This window comes from Scyliorhinus torazame, chromosome 31, assembly GCF_047496885.1.
Source record: "Scyliorhinus torazame isolate Kashiwa2021f chromosome 31, sScyTor2.1, whole genome shotgun sequence".
NCBI lineage: Eukaryota > Metazoa > Chordata > Chondrichthyes > Carcharhiniformes > Scyliorhinidae > Scyliorhinus > Scyliorhinus torazame.
In genome coordinates this window covers 28,953,502-28,965,720 of record NC_092737.1, presented here as the reverse complement: position 1 = coordinate 28,965,720, position 12,219 = coordinate 28,953,502, and the positions used below count along the sequence as shown (strand labels likewise).

The window sequence follows — 12,219 nt, the reverse complement described above, 5'->3', positions numbered from 1 at the left end:
TGACTCTGTCCTATTTTACCATGCACTTCCAAGCACTTTGCGATCTCATCTTCAATAACAGACTCTAAAATCTTACCAATGCCCGAAGACAGGCTAACCGGCCTATAATTTCCCGACTTCGGTCTCCCTCCATTCTTAAACAGCGGTGTCACTTTAGCCACTTTCCAGTCCACTCGGACACTTCCTGCCTCCAGGGATTCCTGAAAGATCATCACCAACGCCTCCACAATTTCCTCAGCTATTTATTTTCGGACATTCAGTAAAACATGCCGTCGACAACGTCTGTGCATGTATTTGAAAGTGTTTCGAACGATTACAGTACGGTGAAGATTGTCCAGATATGGGCAAAATTGCGCAAGCCCTACTGGGCATTTTTCCTTCTCCAGTATCAGATACACTATCGATATTTGCTTCCTTGGACTAGACAACTGCTAATGAGCAATCTTCTCCTGCAGGCGCTACACGAATCCTGTACCGATTTGCCACAATCTATATTTTATCCATATTTCTGCATCTAATGTAGATATTATAATGTCAATAAGTATTATAATTGTTTGGTATGTACTTGTCGGAACGTTCCTATGACGCGTTCTCGATGTTTGTGTTAATGGATAAAAAATGAACAACAAATAGATTCTTCACTGTCACTTAGCTTTGACCAGGTGGATACCATGTTTAAAGCTTTGCCTTTAACGCTGCACCTTTGTAAATCCCAAACAGCTGTCTCCCAATGTGAAGACTGCGTGCCTATCGATTGGCCGGATGTCCCCTTACCTGGGTTGCAGATCACACCCGCATCTTCCTGGTGGCCGCAGTTTTCATTGCCCCACCCTGCGAAGGAGCAAGACCAGACGGCGGACTCTGTGCCCCCGCACGCCACGTCGTCCATCCAGATCTTCCCGGTGCCTTGCCCGAAGGCAGCGCTGGCTGGCGCTGACACAGCCACACCGCAGCCCAGCTGTCCGCAGACCACTCCGGCGTCCGCCATATCCCAGTTGTCGTCGCAGACCGTCCCCCATTCTCCCTCATTGTAAACCTCCACTCTGCCGGAACAGCGATGGTTTGCATTCACAAGCCTCACGTGCGACTCTGAAAAAGGGTGAAAACACCTGACTCCTAATCCATCTCTTAATCATACCTTGAGAAGAATCATTATACTTAATCCCCCTTATTGCTGCTGCTTATTAGTGCAAGATTATTGCTTCTCGAAGTAGTATGACAATTCTATTTATCGTCTCTGAATCGAATTCCATTATGTACATTTTGGCAGATAGGCCTAATTGCCCTTTCTTTAAAAACATACATTTACGCGAAGTTGCCGTCGCTGGCTTGGCCAGAATGTATTACCCATCACAGGCTGCTCCCTCGGAGTTGGTGGTGACCACAGTCCGCTGCTGTCCAATATGGTGGTCAGGATTTTGACCCACTGGTCGAAATGTTTCCAATTCAGAATGGTGAATGCCTCAGAGGGGAACCTCCAGTTGTTAGTGGTCCCCATGTGTCTGTTGCCCTTGCTTTTCTAGATGGCAGTGTTCGTGGGAATAATAATAACGATATTTATTTCCACAAGTAGGCTTACAGTAACACTGCAATCAAGTTGCTGTGAAAAGCCTCAATCGTCACATTACGGCGCCTGTTCGGTTACACAGAGGGAGAATTCAGGATGTCCAATTAAACTAACAGCACGTATTTCGGGACATGTGGGAGGAAACCGGAGGACCCGGAGGATATTCACGCAGACACGGGGAGAAGGTGCAGACTCCACACAGATAGTGACCCAAAAGGGAATCGAACCTGGGACCCTGACGCTGTGAAGCAACAATGCGAACCACTGAGCAACCATGCACACTAAAAGGCAGCCAAAAATGATAATGGTGAGTTCCTGCAGCGCTTCTTGTAGACGGTGCAGAAGGCGGCTGCTGTGGGTCTGTGGTGGAGGGAGTGAATGTTTGTGGAAAGGAAAGAAATCAAGCGATGTTGCTTTGCCCTGGGTGGTGACAAGCTTCTTGTGAGGTGTTGGATCTGCACTCACCCATGAAATTGGAAGGAATTCTTGACCTTTGCCTTATGAGTGGTAGACAGACTTTGGGGATGTCAAGAGGTGAGTTACCCTGTTCAGGATGGCTAGCCTCTGACTTGCTCTTGTCGACACTGTGTTCATTCGGCTGGGTCCAGTTCAGTTTCTGGCCAATGGTAACCCCCAGGATGTTGATAGTGGGGAACTCACCGAGTGTTACTGCCACTCAATGTAAAGTGGTAGGTTGTAAAAACACAATGATTTAGTAAGAGAGGAAAACTGAAGTTTACAAGAAGGTTATTTAAGTTTTCCCTTTTCTGGGATGCGACTTTCGCAGGCTGCACCAGCATTTATGGTCCAGCACTGATTGCGCTTGAATGCAATGACTTTCATGGCCGTTTCAGAGCTTGTTTATAACATAAGAACTAGAAGCAGGTGTAGGCCATCTGGCCCCTCGAGCCTGCTCCACCATTCAATGAGATCATGGCTGATCTTTTGTGGACTCAGCTCCACTTTCCGGCCCGAACACCATAACCCTTAATCCCTTTATTCTTCAAAAAACTATCTATCTTTATCTGAAAAAAAATTAATGCAGGAGCCTCAACTGCTTCACTGGGCAAGGAATTCCATAGATTCACAACCCTTTGGGTGCAGAAGGTCCTCCTAAACCCAGTCCTAAATCTACTTCCCCTTATTTTAAGGCTATGCCCCCTAGTTCTGCTTTCACCCACCAGTGCAAACAACCTGCCCCCATCTATCCTATCTATTCCCTTCATAATCTTATATGTTTCTATAAGATCCCCCCCTCATCCTTCTAAATTCCAACAAGTACAGACCCAGTCTACTCAACCTCTCCTGGTAATCCAACCCCTTCAGACCTGGGATTAACCTAGTGAATCTCCTCTGCACACCCTGCAGTGCCAGTACGTCCTTTCTCAAGTAAGGAGACCAAAACTGAACTCAATACTCCAGGTGTGGCCTGACTAACACCTTATACAATTGCAGCAGAACCTCCCTAGTCTTAAACTCCATCCCTCTAGCAATGAAGGACAAAATTCCATTTGCCTTCTTAATCACCTGTTGCACCTGAAAACCAACATTTTGCGACTCATGCACTAGCACACCCAGGTCTCTCTGCACATCAGCATGTTTTAATATTTTATCATTTAAATAATAATCCCTTTTGCTGTTATTCCTACCAAAATGGATAACATTGTATTCCATCTGCCAGGCCCTAGCCCATTCACTTAGCGTATCCAAATCCATCTGCAGACTTCCAGTATCCTCTGCACGTTTTGCTTTACCACTTATCTTAGTGTCAAAAAGAACAAAGAACAAAAAAAAGTACAGCACAGGAACAGGCCCTTCGGCCATCCAAGCCTGTGCCGACCATACCGCCCGTCTAAACTAAGACCTTCCACACTTCCTGGGTCCGTATCCCTCTATTCCCATTCTATTATTGTATTTGTCAAGATGCCCCTCAAATGTCACTATCGTCCACCGCCAGCAGCGAGTTCCAGGCACCCACTACCCTCTGTGCAAAAAGACGTGCCTCGAACATCTCCTCTAAACCTTGCCCCTCGCCCCTTAAACCTATGCCCCCTAGTAATTGACCCCTCTACCCTGGGTAAAATCCTCTGACTATCCACTCTGTCTATGCCCCTCATAATTTTGTAGACCTCTATCAGGTCTCCCCTCAACCTCCTTCGTTCCAGTGAGAAGAAACCGTGTTTATTCAACCGCTCCTCATAGCTAATGCCCTCCATACCAGGCAAAATTCTGGTAAATCTCTTCTGCACCCTGGCTAAAGCCTCCACATCCTTCTGGTAGTGTGGTGACCAGAATTGAACACTATACTCCAAGTGTGGCCGAACTAAGGTTCTATACAGCTGCAACATGACTTGCCACTTCTTATACTCAATGCCTCGGCCAATGAAGGCAAGTATGCCGTATGCCTTCTTGACTACCTTCTCCACCTGTGTTGCCCCTTTCAATGACCTGTGGACCTGTACTCCTAGATCTCTTTGACTTTCAATACTCTTGAGGGTTCTACCATTCACTGTATATTCCCTACCTGCATTAGAGCATCCAAAATGCATTACCTCACATTTGTCCGGATTAAACTCCATCTGCCATCTCTCTGCCCAAGCCTCCAAACAATGTAAATCCTGCTGTATCCTCTGACAGTCCTCATCGCTATCCGCAATTCCACCAACCGTTGTGTCGTCTGCAAACTTACTAATCAGACCAGTTACATTTTCCTCCAAATCATTTTGCAACAAAGAGCAAATGTCCCAGCACTGATCCCTGTGGAACACCACTGGTCACAGCCCTCCAATTAGAAAAGCATCCTTCCATTGCTACTCTCTGCCTTCTGTGACCTAGCCAGTTCTGTATCCACCTTGCCAGCTCCCCCCTGATCCCGTGTGACTTCACCTTTTGTACTAGTCTACCATGAGGGACCTTGTCAAAGGCCTGACTGAAGTCCATATAGACAACATCCACTGCCCTACCTGCATCCATCATCTTAGTGACCTCCTCGAAAAACTCTATCAAGTTAGTGGGACACGACCGCCCCTTCACAAAACCATGCTGCCTATCACTAATACGTCCATTTGCTTCCAAATGGGAGTAGATCCTGTCTCGAAGAATTCTCTCCAGTAATTTCCCTACCACTGAAGTAAGGCTCACCGGCCTGTAGTTCCCTGGATTATCCTTGTTACCCTTCTTAAACAGAGGAACAACATTGGCTAATCTCCAGTCCTCCGGGACATCCCCTGAAGACAGTGAGGATCCAAAGATTTCTGTCAAACTTGGACACATTGCCCTTGGTCCCATCCTAGAGTCTCGTTTGCGTCCACAAAAACGCCTGTCTATTTGCCTTGCAATTGAATCCCCTATAACTATTGCACTGTCACACTTATCACCCCTCCCCTCTGCAGCAGAACCAACCGTGGTGCCGCAAGTTTGGCTGTTGCTGTTTTCCCTTGAGAGGCCGTTCCCCTCAACAGTATCCAAAGCGGTATATCTGTTCTGCAGAGGAATGGCCGCAGAAGGTTCCTCCACTACCTGCCTCGCTCTCTTGCTCTGTCTGGTGGTCACCCATTCCCTTCCTGCCTGCGGCGCCTGAGCCTGCGCTGTGACCACCTCCCTATACGTACTATGCACGATGCTCCTCGCGGATGCTCCACAGTGTCTCCAGCTGCCGCTCTAGCTCTGAAATTGGAGCTTCCAGGACCTGTAACTGGAGACACTTAGTCATAGAATTTACAGTGCAGAAGGAGGCCATTCGGCCCATCGAGTATAAAAACCTAACGGTAACTTCCTGTTTTCCACTTTTTCCCCAAAAGTGACGTCAGAGGGAAGCTGTGATCTGATTGGTTGATAGCAAATCTGCCCATAATTAAAAAAAACACAGCTAAACTCATAAACTTAAATTAAACAAATTAATTAATTAGTGATGGCTGGTCAGGTGATGTGCTTGAGCTGCTTAATGTGGGAGCTGGCAGATCCCATTGCGAGCTGCAGCGACCACAGCTGCAGTAAGTGTTGGCTGCTCGAAGAACTCCGGCTCAGTTATGATGAGCTGGAGTCTGAGCTTCAAACACTGAGGCACATCCGGGAGGGGGAGACTTACCTGGACACTGTGTTTCAGGAGGCAGTCACCCCTGTCTGAGGAAGTAGTTTAAATTCTGCCAGTGGCCAGGGACAGCAGGGTGTGACTGCAAGTCAGGCAGGTAAAGGGAACCAGCAGTTAGGAACTCAGGAGCCTCCGCCCTTGACTCTGTCCAACAGGTATGAGGCACTTGCTCTCTGTGTGGATGGCGAACAGGGCTGCAGGAAGGATGAGTCAGCTGACCAAGGCAGCATGGTTCAGCAGGCCATTCAATGGGAGGGAGTAAATAGGCAAGTTGTAGTTGTAGGGGATTCTATTATCAGGGTATAGATAGTGTCCTTTGTGAGCATGATAAAGAGTCCCGCATGGTATGTTGCCTGCCCGGTGCTAGGGTGCGGGGCTTATCTGACCGGCTTCAAAGGATCCTGGAGAGGGAGGGCGAGGATCCAGTTGTTGTGGTCCATGTCGGTACCAACAACATAGGCAAGTCTAAGAAAGAGGACCTGTTTAGAGATTATAAAGAGCTAGGATTCAAATTAAAAAACCGGTCCTCAAGGGTCATAATCTCCGGATTACTGCCAGAGCCACGTGCAAATTGGCATAGGGAGGCAAGAATAAGGGAAGTTAACACGTGGCTGAAAGAGTTGTGTGGGAAAGAGGGGTTCATTTTCATGGGACACTGGCATCAGTTTTGGGACAGTGGGTACCTATACCATTGGGATGGTTTCCACCTGAACAGAGCGGGGAGCAGTGCTCTGGCGAAAAGAGTAAATAGGGTGGTCAATAGGATTTTAAACTAAAGATGGGGGGGGGGGGGGGAGGAAAGTCAGGGAACCAAGAGGTGAAGTAATCAGTGGGATGCGTAGCTGATTAGGAATACAGAAAAGCACGAAAAGACAAAACTCAGGAGAGGTTACGATAGTCTCCATCCCACAAAATATGACACAGTATATGGAAAGGCTCAGTAAACCAAGGTCCACCACACTTAAGATAATGCATGGCTTAGAAAGGGTGGATGTAGGCAAGTTGTTTCCATTAACAGGGGAGAGTAGGGCCCGGGGGCACAGCCTTAGAATAAAAGGGGGTCACGTTAGAACAGAGATGAGGAGACATTTCTTCAGCCAGCGAGTGGTGGGTCTGTGGAATTCATTGCCACAGAGGGCGGCGGAGGCCGGGACGTTGAGTTTCTTTAAGACAGAAGTTGATAAATTCTTGATGTCTCGAGGAATTAAGGGCTATGGAGAGAGCGCGGGTAAATGGAGTTGAAATCAGCCATGATTGAATGGTGGAGTGGACTCGATGGGCCGAATGGCCTTACTTCCACTCCTATGTCTTATGGTCTTATGGTCTTACTAAGAAAACAAAAAGGGACGGTCAATAGAGAATTAAAGGTGCTATATATAAATGCGCGCATTGTACGGAACAAGGTAGATGAGCTTGTGGCCCCGATTGTGACTGGAAGGTATGATGTGGTAGGCATCACAGAGACAAGCTTGCAGGGGGTTCAGGACTGGCATTTAAACATCCAGGGATTCACAACCTATCGAAAAGACAGAGAGTTGGGCAGAGGGGGCGGGGTTGCCTTGTTAATTAGGAATTAAATTAAATCAATAGCACTAAACGACATAGGGTCAGATGATGTGGAGTCTGTGTGGGTAGAGTTGAGGAACCACAAAGGCAAAAAAAACATAATGGGACTTATGCACAGGCCTCCTAACAGTGGTCAGGACCGGGGGCACAAAATACACCACGAAATAGAAAGTGCATGTCAGAAAGGCAAGATCACAGCGATCATGGGGGACTTCAATTTGCTGGTGGACTGGGTAAATAATGCTGCCAGTGGACCCAAGGAAAGGGAATTCATTGCATATTTACAGGAGGGCTTTTTGGACAGCTTGTGATGGAGCCCACGAGGAAACAGGCCATTCTGGACTTAATGTAATGTAATGAGCTAGACTTGATTAAAGATCTTAAAGTAAGGGAGCACTTAGGAGGCAGTGATCATAATATGGTAGAATTCAATCTCCAATTTGAAAGAAAGAAGGTAGAATCAGATGTAAAGGTGTGACAGTTAAATAAAGGTAACTACAGGGGCATGAGGGAGGAACTGACGAAAATCGACTGGGAGAAGAGCCTAGTGGGAATGACAGTAGGACAGCAATGGCAGGAGTTTCTGGGAGTAATTGAGGGCACAGCACGGAGGTTCATCCCAAAGAAAAGAAAGATTGTTAGAGGGGGGATTAGGCAGCCATGGCTGACAAAGGAAGTTAGGGAGTGCATCAAAGCAAAACAGAAATCCTATAATGTGGCAAAGAGTAGTGGGAAGTCAGAAGATTGGGAAGGCTACAAAAACAAACAAAGGGTAACAAAGAGAGAAATAAGGAAAGGGAGGATCAAATATGAAGGTAGGCTAGCCAGTAACATTAGCAATGATAGTAAACGTTTCTTCAAATACATTAAAAACAAACGGTGGCAAAAGTTGACATTGGGCCGCTCCAAAATGACGCTGGTAATTTAGTGATGGGAGACAAGGAAATAGCTGGAGGTAGGTGAGCACTTTGGGGACAGTGACCACAATTCGGTGACGTTTACGTTAATGATGGAAAGGGATAAGTATACACCGCAGGGCAAGAGTTATAGCTGGGGGAAGGGCAATTATGATGCCATTAGACGTGACTTGGGGGGGGATAAGGTGGAGAAGTAGGCTGCAAGTTTTGGACACACTGGACAAGTGGAGCTTGTTCAAGGATCAGCTACTGCGTGTTCTTGATAAGTATGTACCGGTCAGGCAAGGAGGAAGGTGCCGAGCGAGGGAACCGTGGTTTACCAAAGAAGTGGAATCTCTTGTTAAGAGGAAGAAGGAGGCCTATGTGAAGATGAGGTGTGAAGTTTCAGTTGGGGCGATGGATAGTTACAAGGTAGCGAGGAAGGATCTAAAGAGAGAGCTAAGACGAGCAAGGAGGGGGCATGAGAAGTATTTGGCAGGAAGGATCAAGGAAAACCAAAAAGCTTTCTATAGGTATGTCAGGAATAAGCGAATGACTAGGGACAGAGTAGGACCAGTCAAGGACAGGGATGGGAAGTTGTGTGTAGAGTCTGAAGAGATAGGCGAGATACTAAATGAATATTTTTCGTCAGTATTCACTCAGGAAAAAGATAAGGTTGTGGAAGAGAATGCTGAGCTCCAGGTAAATAGATTAGATGGCATTGAGGTAAGTAGGGAAGAGGTGTTGGCAATTCTGGACAGGCTGTAAATAGATAAGTCCCCGGGACCTGATGGGATTTATCCAAGGATTCTCTGGGAGGCCAGGGAAGAGATTGCTGGACCATTGGCTTTGATTTTTATGTCATCATTGGATACAGGAATAGTGCCAGAGGACTGGAGGATAGCAAATGTGGTCCCTTTGTTCAAAAAGGGGAGCAGAGACAACCCCGGCAACTATAGACCGGTGAGCCTCACGTCTGTAGTGGGTAAAGTCTTGGAGGGGATTATAAGGGACAAGATTTATAATCATCTAGATAGGAATAATATGATCAGGGATAGTCAGCATGGCTTTGTGAAGGGTAGGTCATGCCTCACAAACCTTATCGAGTTCTTTGAGAAGGTGACTGAACAGGTAGACGAGGGTAGAGCAGTTGATGTGGTGTATATGGATTTCAGCAAAGCGTTTGATAAGGTTCCCCACGGTAGGCTATTGCAGAAAATACGGAGGCTGGGGATTGAGGGTGATTTAGAGATGTGGATCAGAAATTGGCTAGCTGAAAGAAGACAGAGGGTGGTGGTTGTTGGGAAATATTCAGAATGGAGTTCTGTCACAAGTGGAGTACCACAAGGATCTGTTCTGGGGCCGTTGCTGTTTGTCATTTTTATCAATGACCTAGAGGAAGGCGCAGAAGGGTGGGTGAGTAAATTTGCAGACGATACTAAAGTCGGTGGTGTTGTCGATAGTGTGGAAGGAAGTAGCAGGTTACAGAGGGATATAGATATGCTGCAGTGCTGGGCTGAGAGGTGGCAAATGGAGTTTAATGTAGAGAAGTGTGAGGTGATTCACTTTGGAAGGAAAAACAGGAATGTGGAATATGTGGCTAATGGAAAAGTTCTTGAAAGTGTGGATGAGCAGAGGGATCTAGGTGTCCATGTACATAGATCCCTGAAAGTTGCCACCCAGGTTGATAGGGTGGTGAAGAAGGCCTATGGAGTGTTGGCCTTTATTGGTAGAGGGATTGAGTTCCGGAGTCAGGAGGTCATGTTGCAGCTGTACAGAACTCTGGTACGGCCGCATTTGGAGTATTGCGTACAGTTCTGGTCACCGCATTATAGGAAGGACGTGGAGGCTTTGGAACGGGTGCAGAGGAGATTTACCAGGATGTTGCCTGGTATGGAGGGAAAATCTTATGAGGAAAGGCTGATGGACTTGAGGTTGTTTTCGTTAGAGAGAAGAAGGTTAAGAGGAGACTTAATAGAGGCATACAAAATGATCAGAGGGTTAGATAGGGTGGACAGTGAGAGCCTTCTCCCGCGGATGGAAATGGCTAGCACGAGGGGACATAGCCTTAAACTGAGGGGTAATAGATATAGGACAGAGGTCAGGGGTAGGTTCTTTACGCAAAGAGAAGTGAGGCCGTGGAATGCCCTACCTGCTACAATAGTGAACTCGCCAACATTAAGGGCATTTAAAAGTTTATTGGATAAACATATGGATGATAATGGTATAGTGTAGGTTAGATGGCTTTTGTTTCGGTGCAACATCGTGGGCCGAAGGGCCTGTACTGCGCTGCATTGTTCTATGTTCTATGTTCTATGTTCTATAACTAAGTAAGTACTTTCAGTCAGTCTTCACAGTAGAAGACATGAGTAATATACCAACAATTCCGGACAGTCAGGGGGCAGAGTTGAATATGGTAGCCATGACAAGGGAGAAAGTGCTAGAGAAATTAAGAGGTCAAAAGATTGATAAATCTCCGAGCCCAGATGGGCTACATCCTAGAGTTCTAAAGGAGGTAGCTGAAGAAATAGTGGTGGCGTCAGTTATGATCTTTCAAAAGTCACTGGAGTCAGGGAAAGCCCCAGAGGATTGGAAAATCGCTGTTGCAACCGCCCTGTTCAAGAAGGGAACAAGGAAAAAGATGGAAAATTATAGGCCAATTAGCCTAACCGTGATAATCTGTTGATGCGTTTGCAAGCGTCTCCAACAACAGAGACACAGAGGATTACCCAGATATGGTCCCAATGGAACAAACCCTGCTTGCCATTTTTCCGTCCCGAGTACCATATCCGGAATAACTTCTTGATTACATGATCTGGTCAACTTGAAATGAGCAATGTTCTCCTGCAGACGCCATACGAATCCTAAACATATTTGTGACAATCTCTAATCTATCTATTTCTCTGTTGGTACTATCGGTATGAGAATGTCAGTAGGAATTTCCAGTGATTAGAATGTCCATGGAAACGTCCTTGTGACCCGCACGCGCTCTTTGAGTTAAGGTATAAAAGTCAGACAATAAACAGAGTCTTCACCACCGCTTAAATTTGACCGGGTGATTCCCACTTTTAAACTCTTGCCTTTAAAACTGGAGCGCTGTAAACCTAAACGATAGTCTCCCAACTGCGAAGTCCGCCTTTCGAATGGCCGGATATCACATTACCTGGGTTGCAGATCACGCCCGCATCTTCCTGGTGGCCGCAGTTTTCCCTGCCCCACCCTGAGAATGAGCAAGTCCAGAGAGCGCGCTCTGTCCCCCCGCAGGCCGTATCATCCATCCAGATCTTCCCGGTGCCTTGTCCGAAGGCTGCGCTGCCGGGCGCCGACAGAGCTGCGCCGCAGCCAAGCTGCCTGCAGACCACTCTGGCGTCCAGTGTGTCCCAGCTGTCATCGCAGACCGTCCCCCATTCTCCGTTGTAGTAAACCTCCACTCTGCCGGAGCAGCGATGGGTGGCATTCACCAGCCTCACCCGCGGCCCTGAAATAAAAAAATAATTCTTACTCCTGCCTCAATCTCCCAATCTCCAGATGTTGATGGTCTCATGTATCTGCTACCCTTTTGCTACCGGGTTAGCGTGATGGTGGGTTTGGGAGGTGCTGCCGGAGGAGCCATGGCGAGTCGCAGAAATGCATCTTGTAGACAGTACACACGGCTGCTACTGTGGGACGGTGGTGGAGGGATTTGGATGGATGTGGAAACGAAACAGTGCTGCTTGGGCCTGGGTGGTGTTAAGCTTGTTGTGTATTGTTGGATCGGCACTCATCCAGGTAACTGGAGAGTGTTCCTGAATTGTGCATTGTTGCTGATGGTCAGGTGCAGAGGACACAGGAATTGAGCTGATCACCGCAGGACTCCGAGTATCTGATCTGCAGAAATTACAAGCCAGATATTTATCTTCGCTCCTTCATGGGGCTGTGGGGGTCACTGGCTGCGCCAGCATTTATTGACCATTCCCAAGTCCCCTTTAATTGGGCAAGGTCACGGCGGAGAGCACGAACAGTCAGTCATATTGCTGGGGGTCTGGCCTCACACGAGGGGCTAGAGCAGGTGAGGAAGGCATATTTACTTCACTAAAAAACATTGTTATGCTGCAAATTTG

General features: G+C 47.2%; 1 protein-coding gene across 1 annotated transcript in view; it reads right to left on the bottom strand.

Annotated features, from left to right (window-relative positions):
- LOC140404600 (scavenger receptor cysteine-rich domain-containing protein DMBT1-like) overlaps window positions 1-12,219 on the bottom strand; it is a 243,460-nt gene that overhangs the window by 142,521 nt on the left and 88,720 nt on the right. Inside the window, exons 7-8 of the mRNA XM_072493200.1 lie at window positions 11,283-11,597; window positions 775-1,089 (exon numbers count right to left, since the gene is read on the bottom strand). Coding sequence (XP_072349301.1) covers window positions 775-1,089; window positions 11,283-11,597 — 630 coding nt within the window. The remainder of the gene's footprint in view (window positions 1-774; window positions 1,090-11,282; window positions 11,598-12,219) is intronic.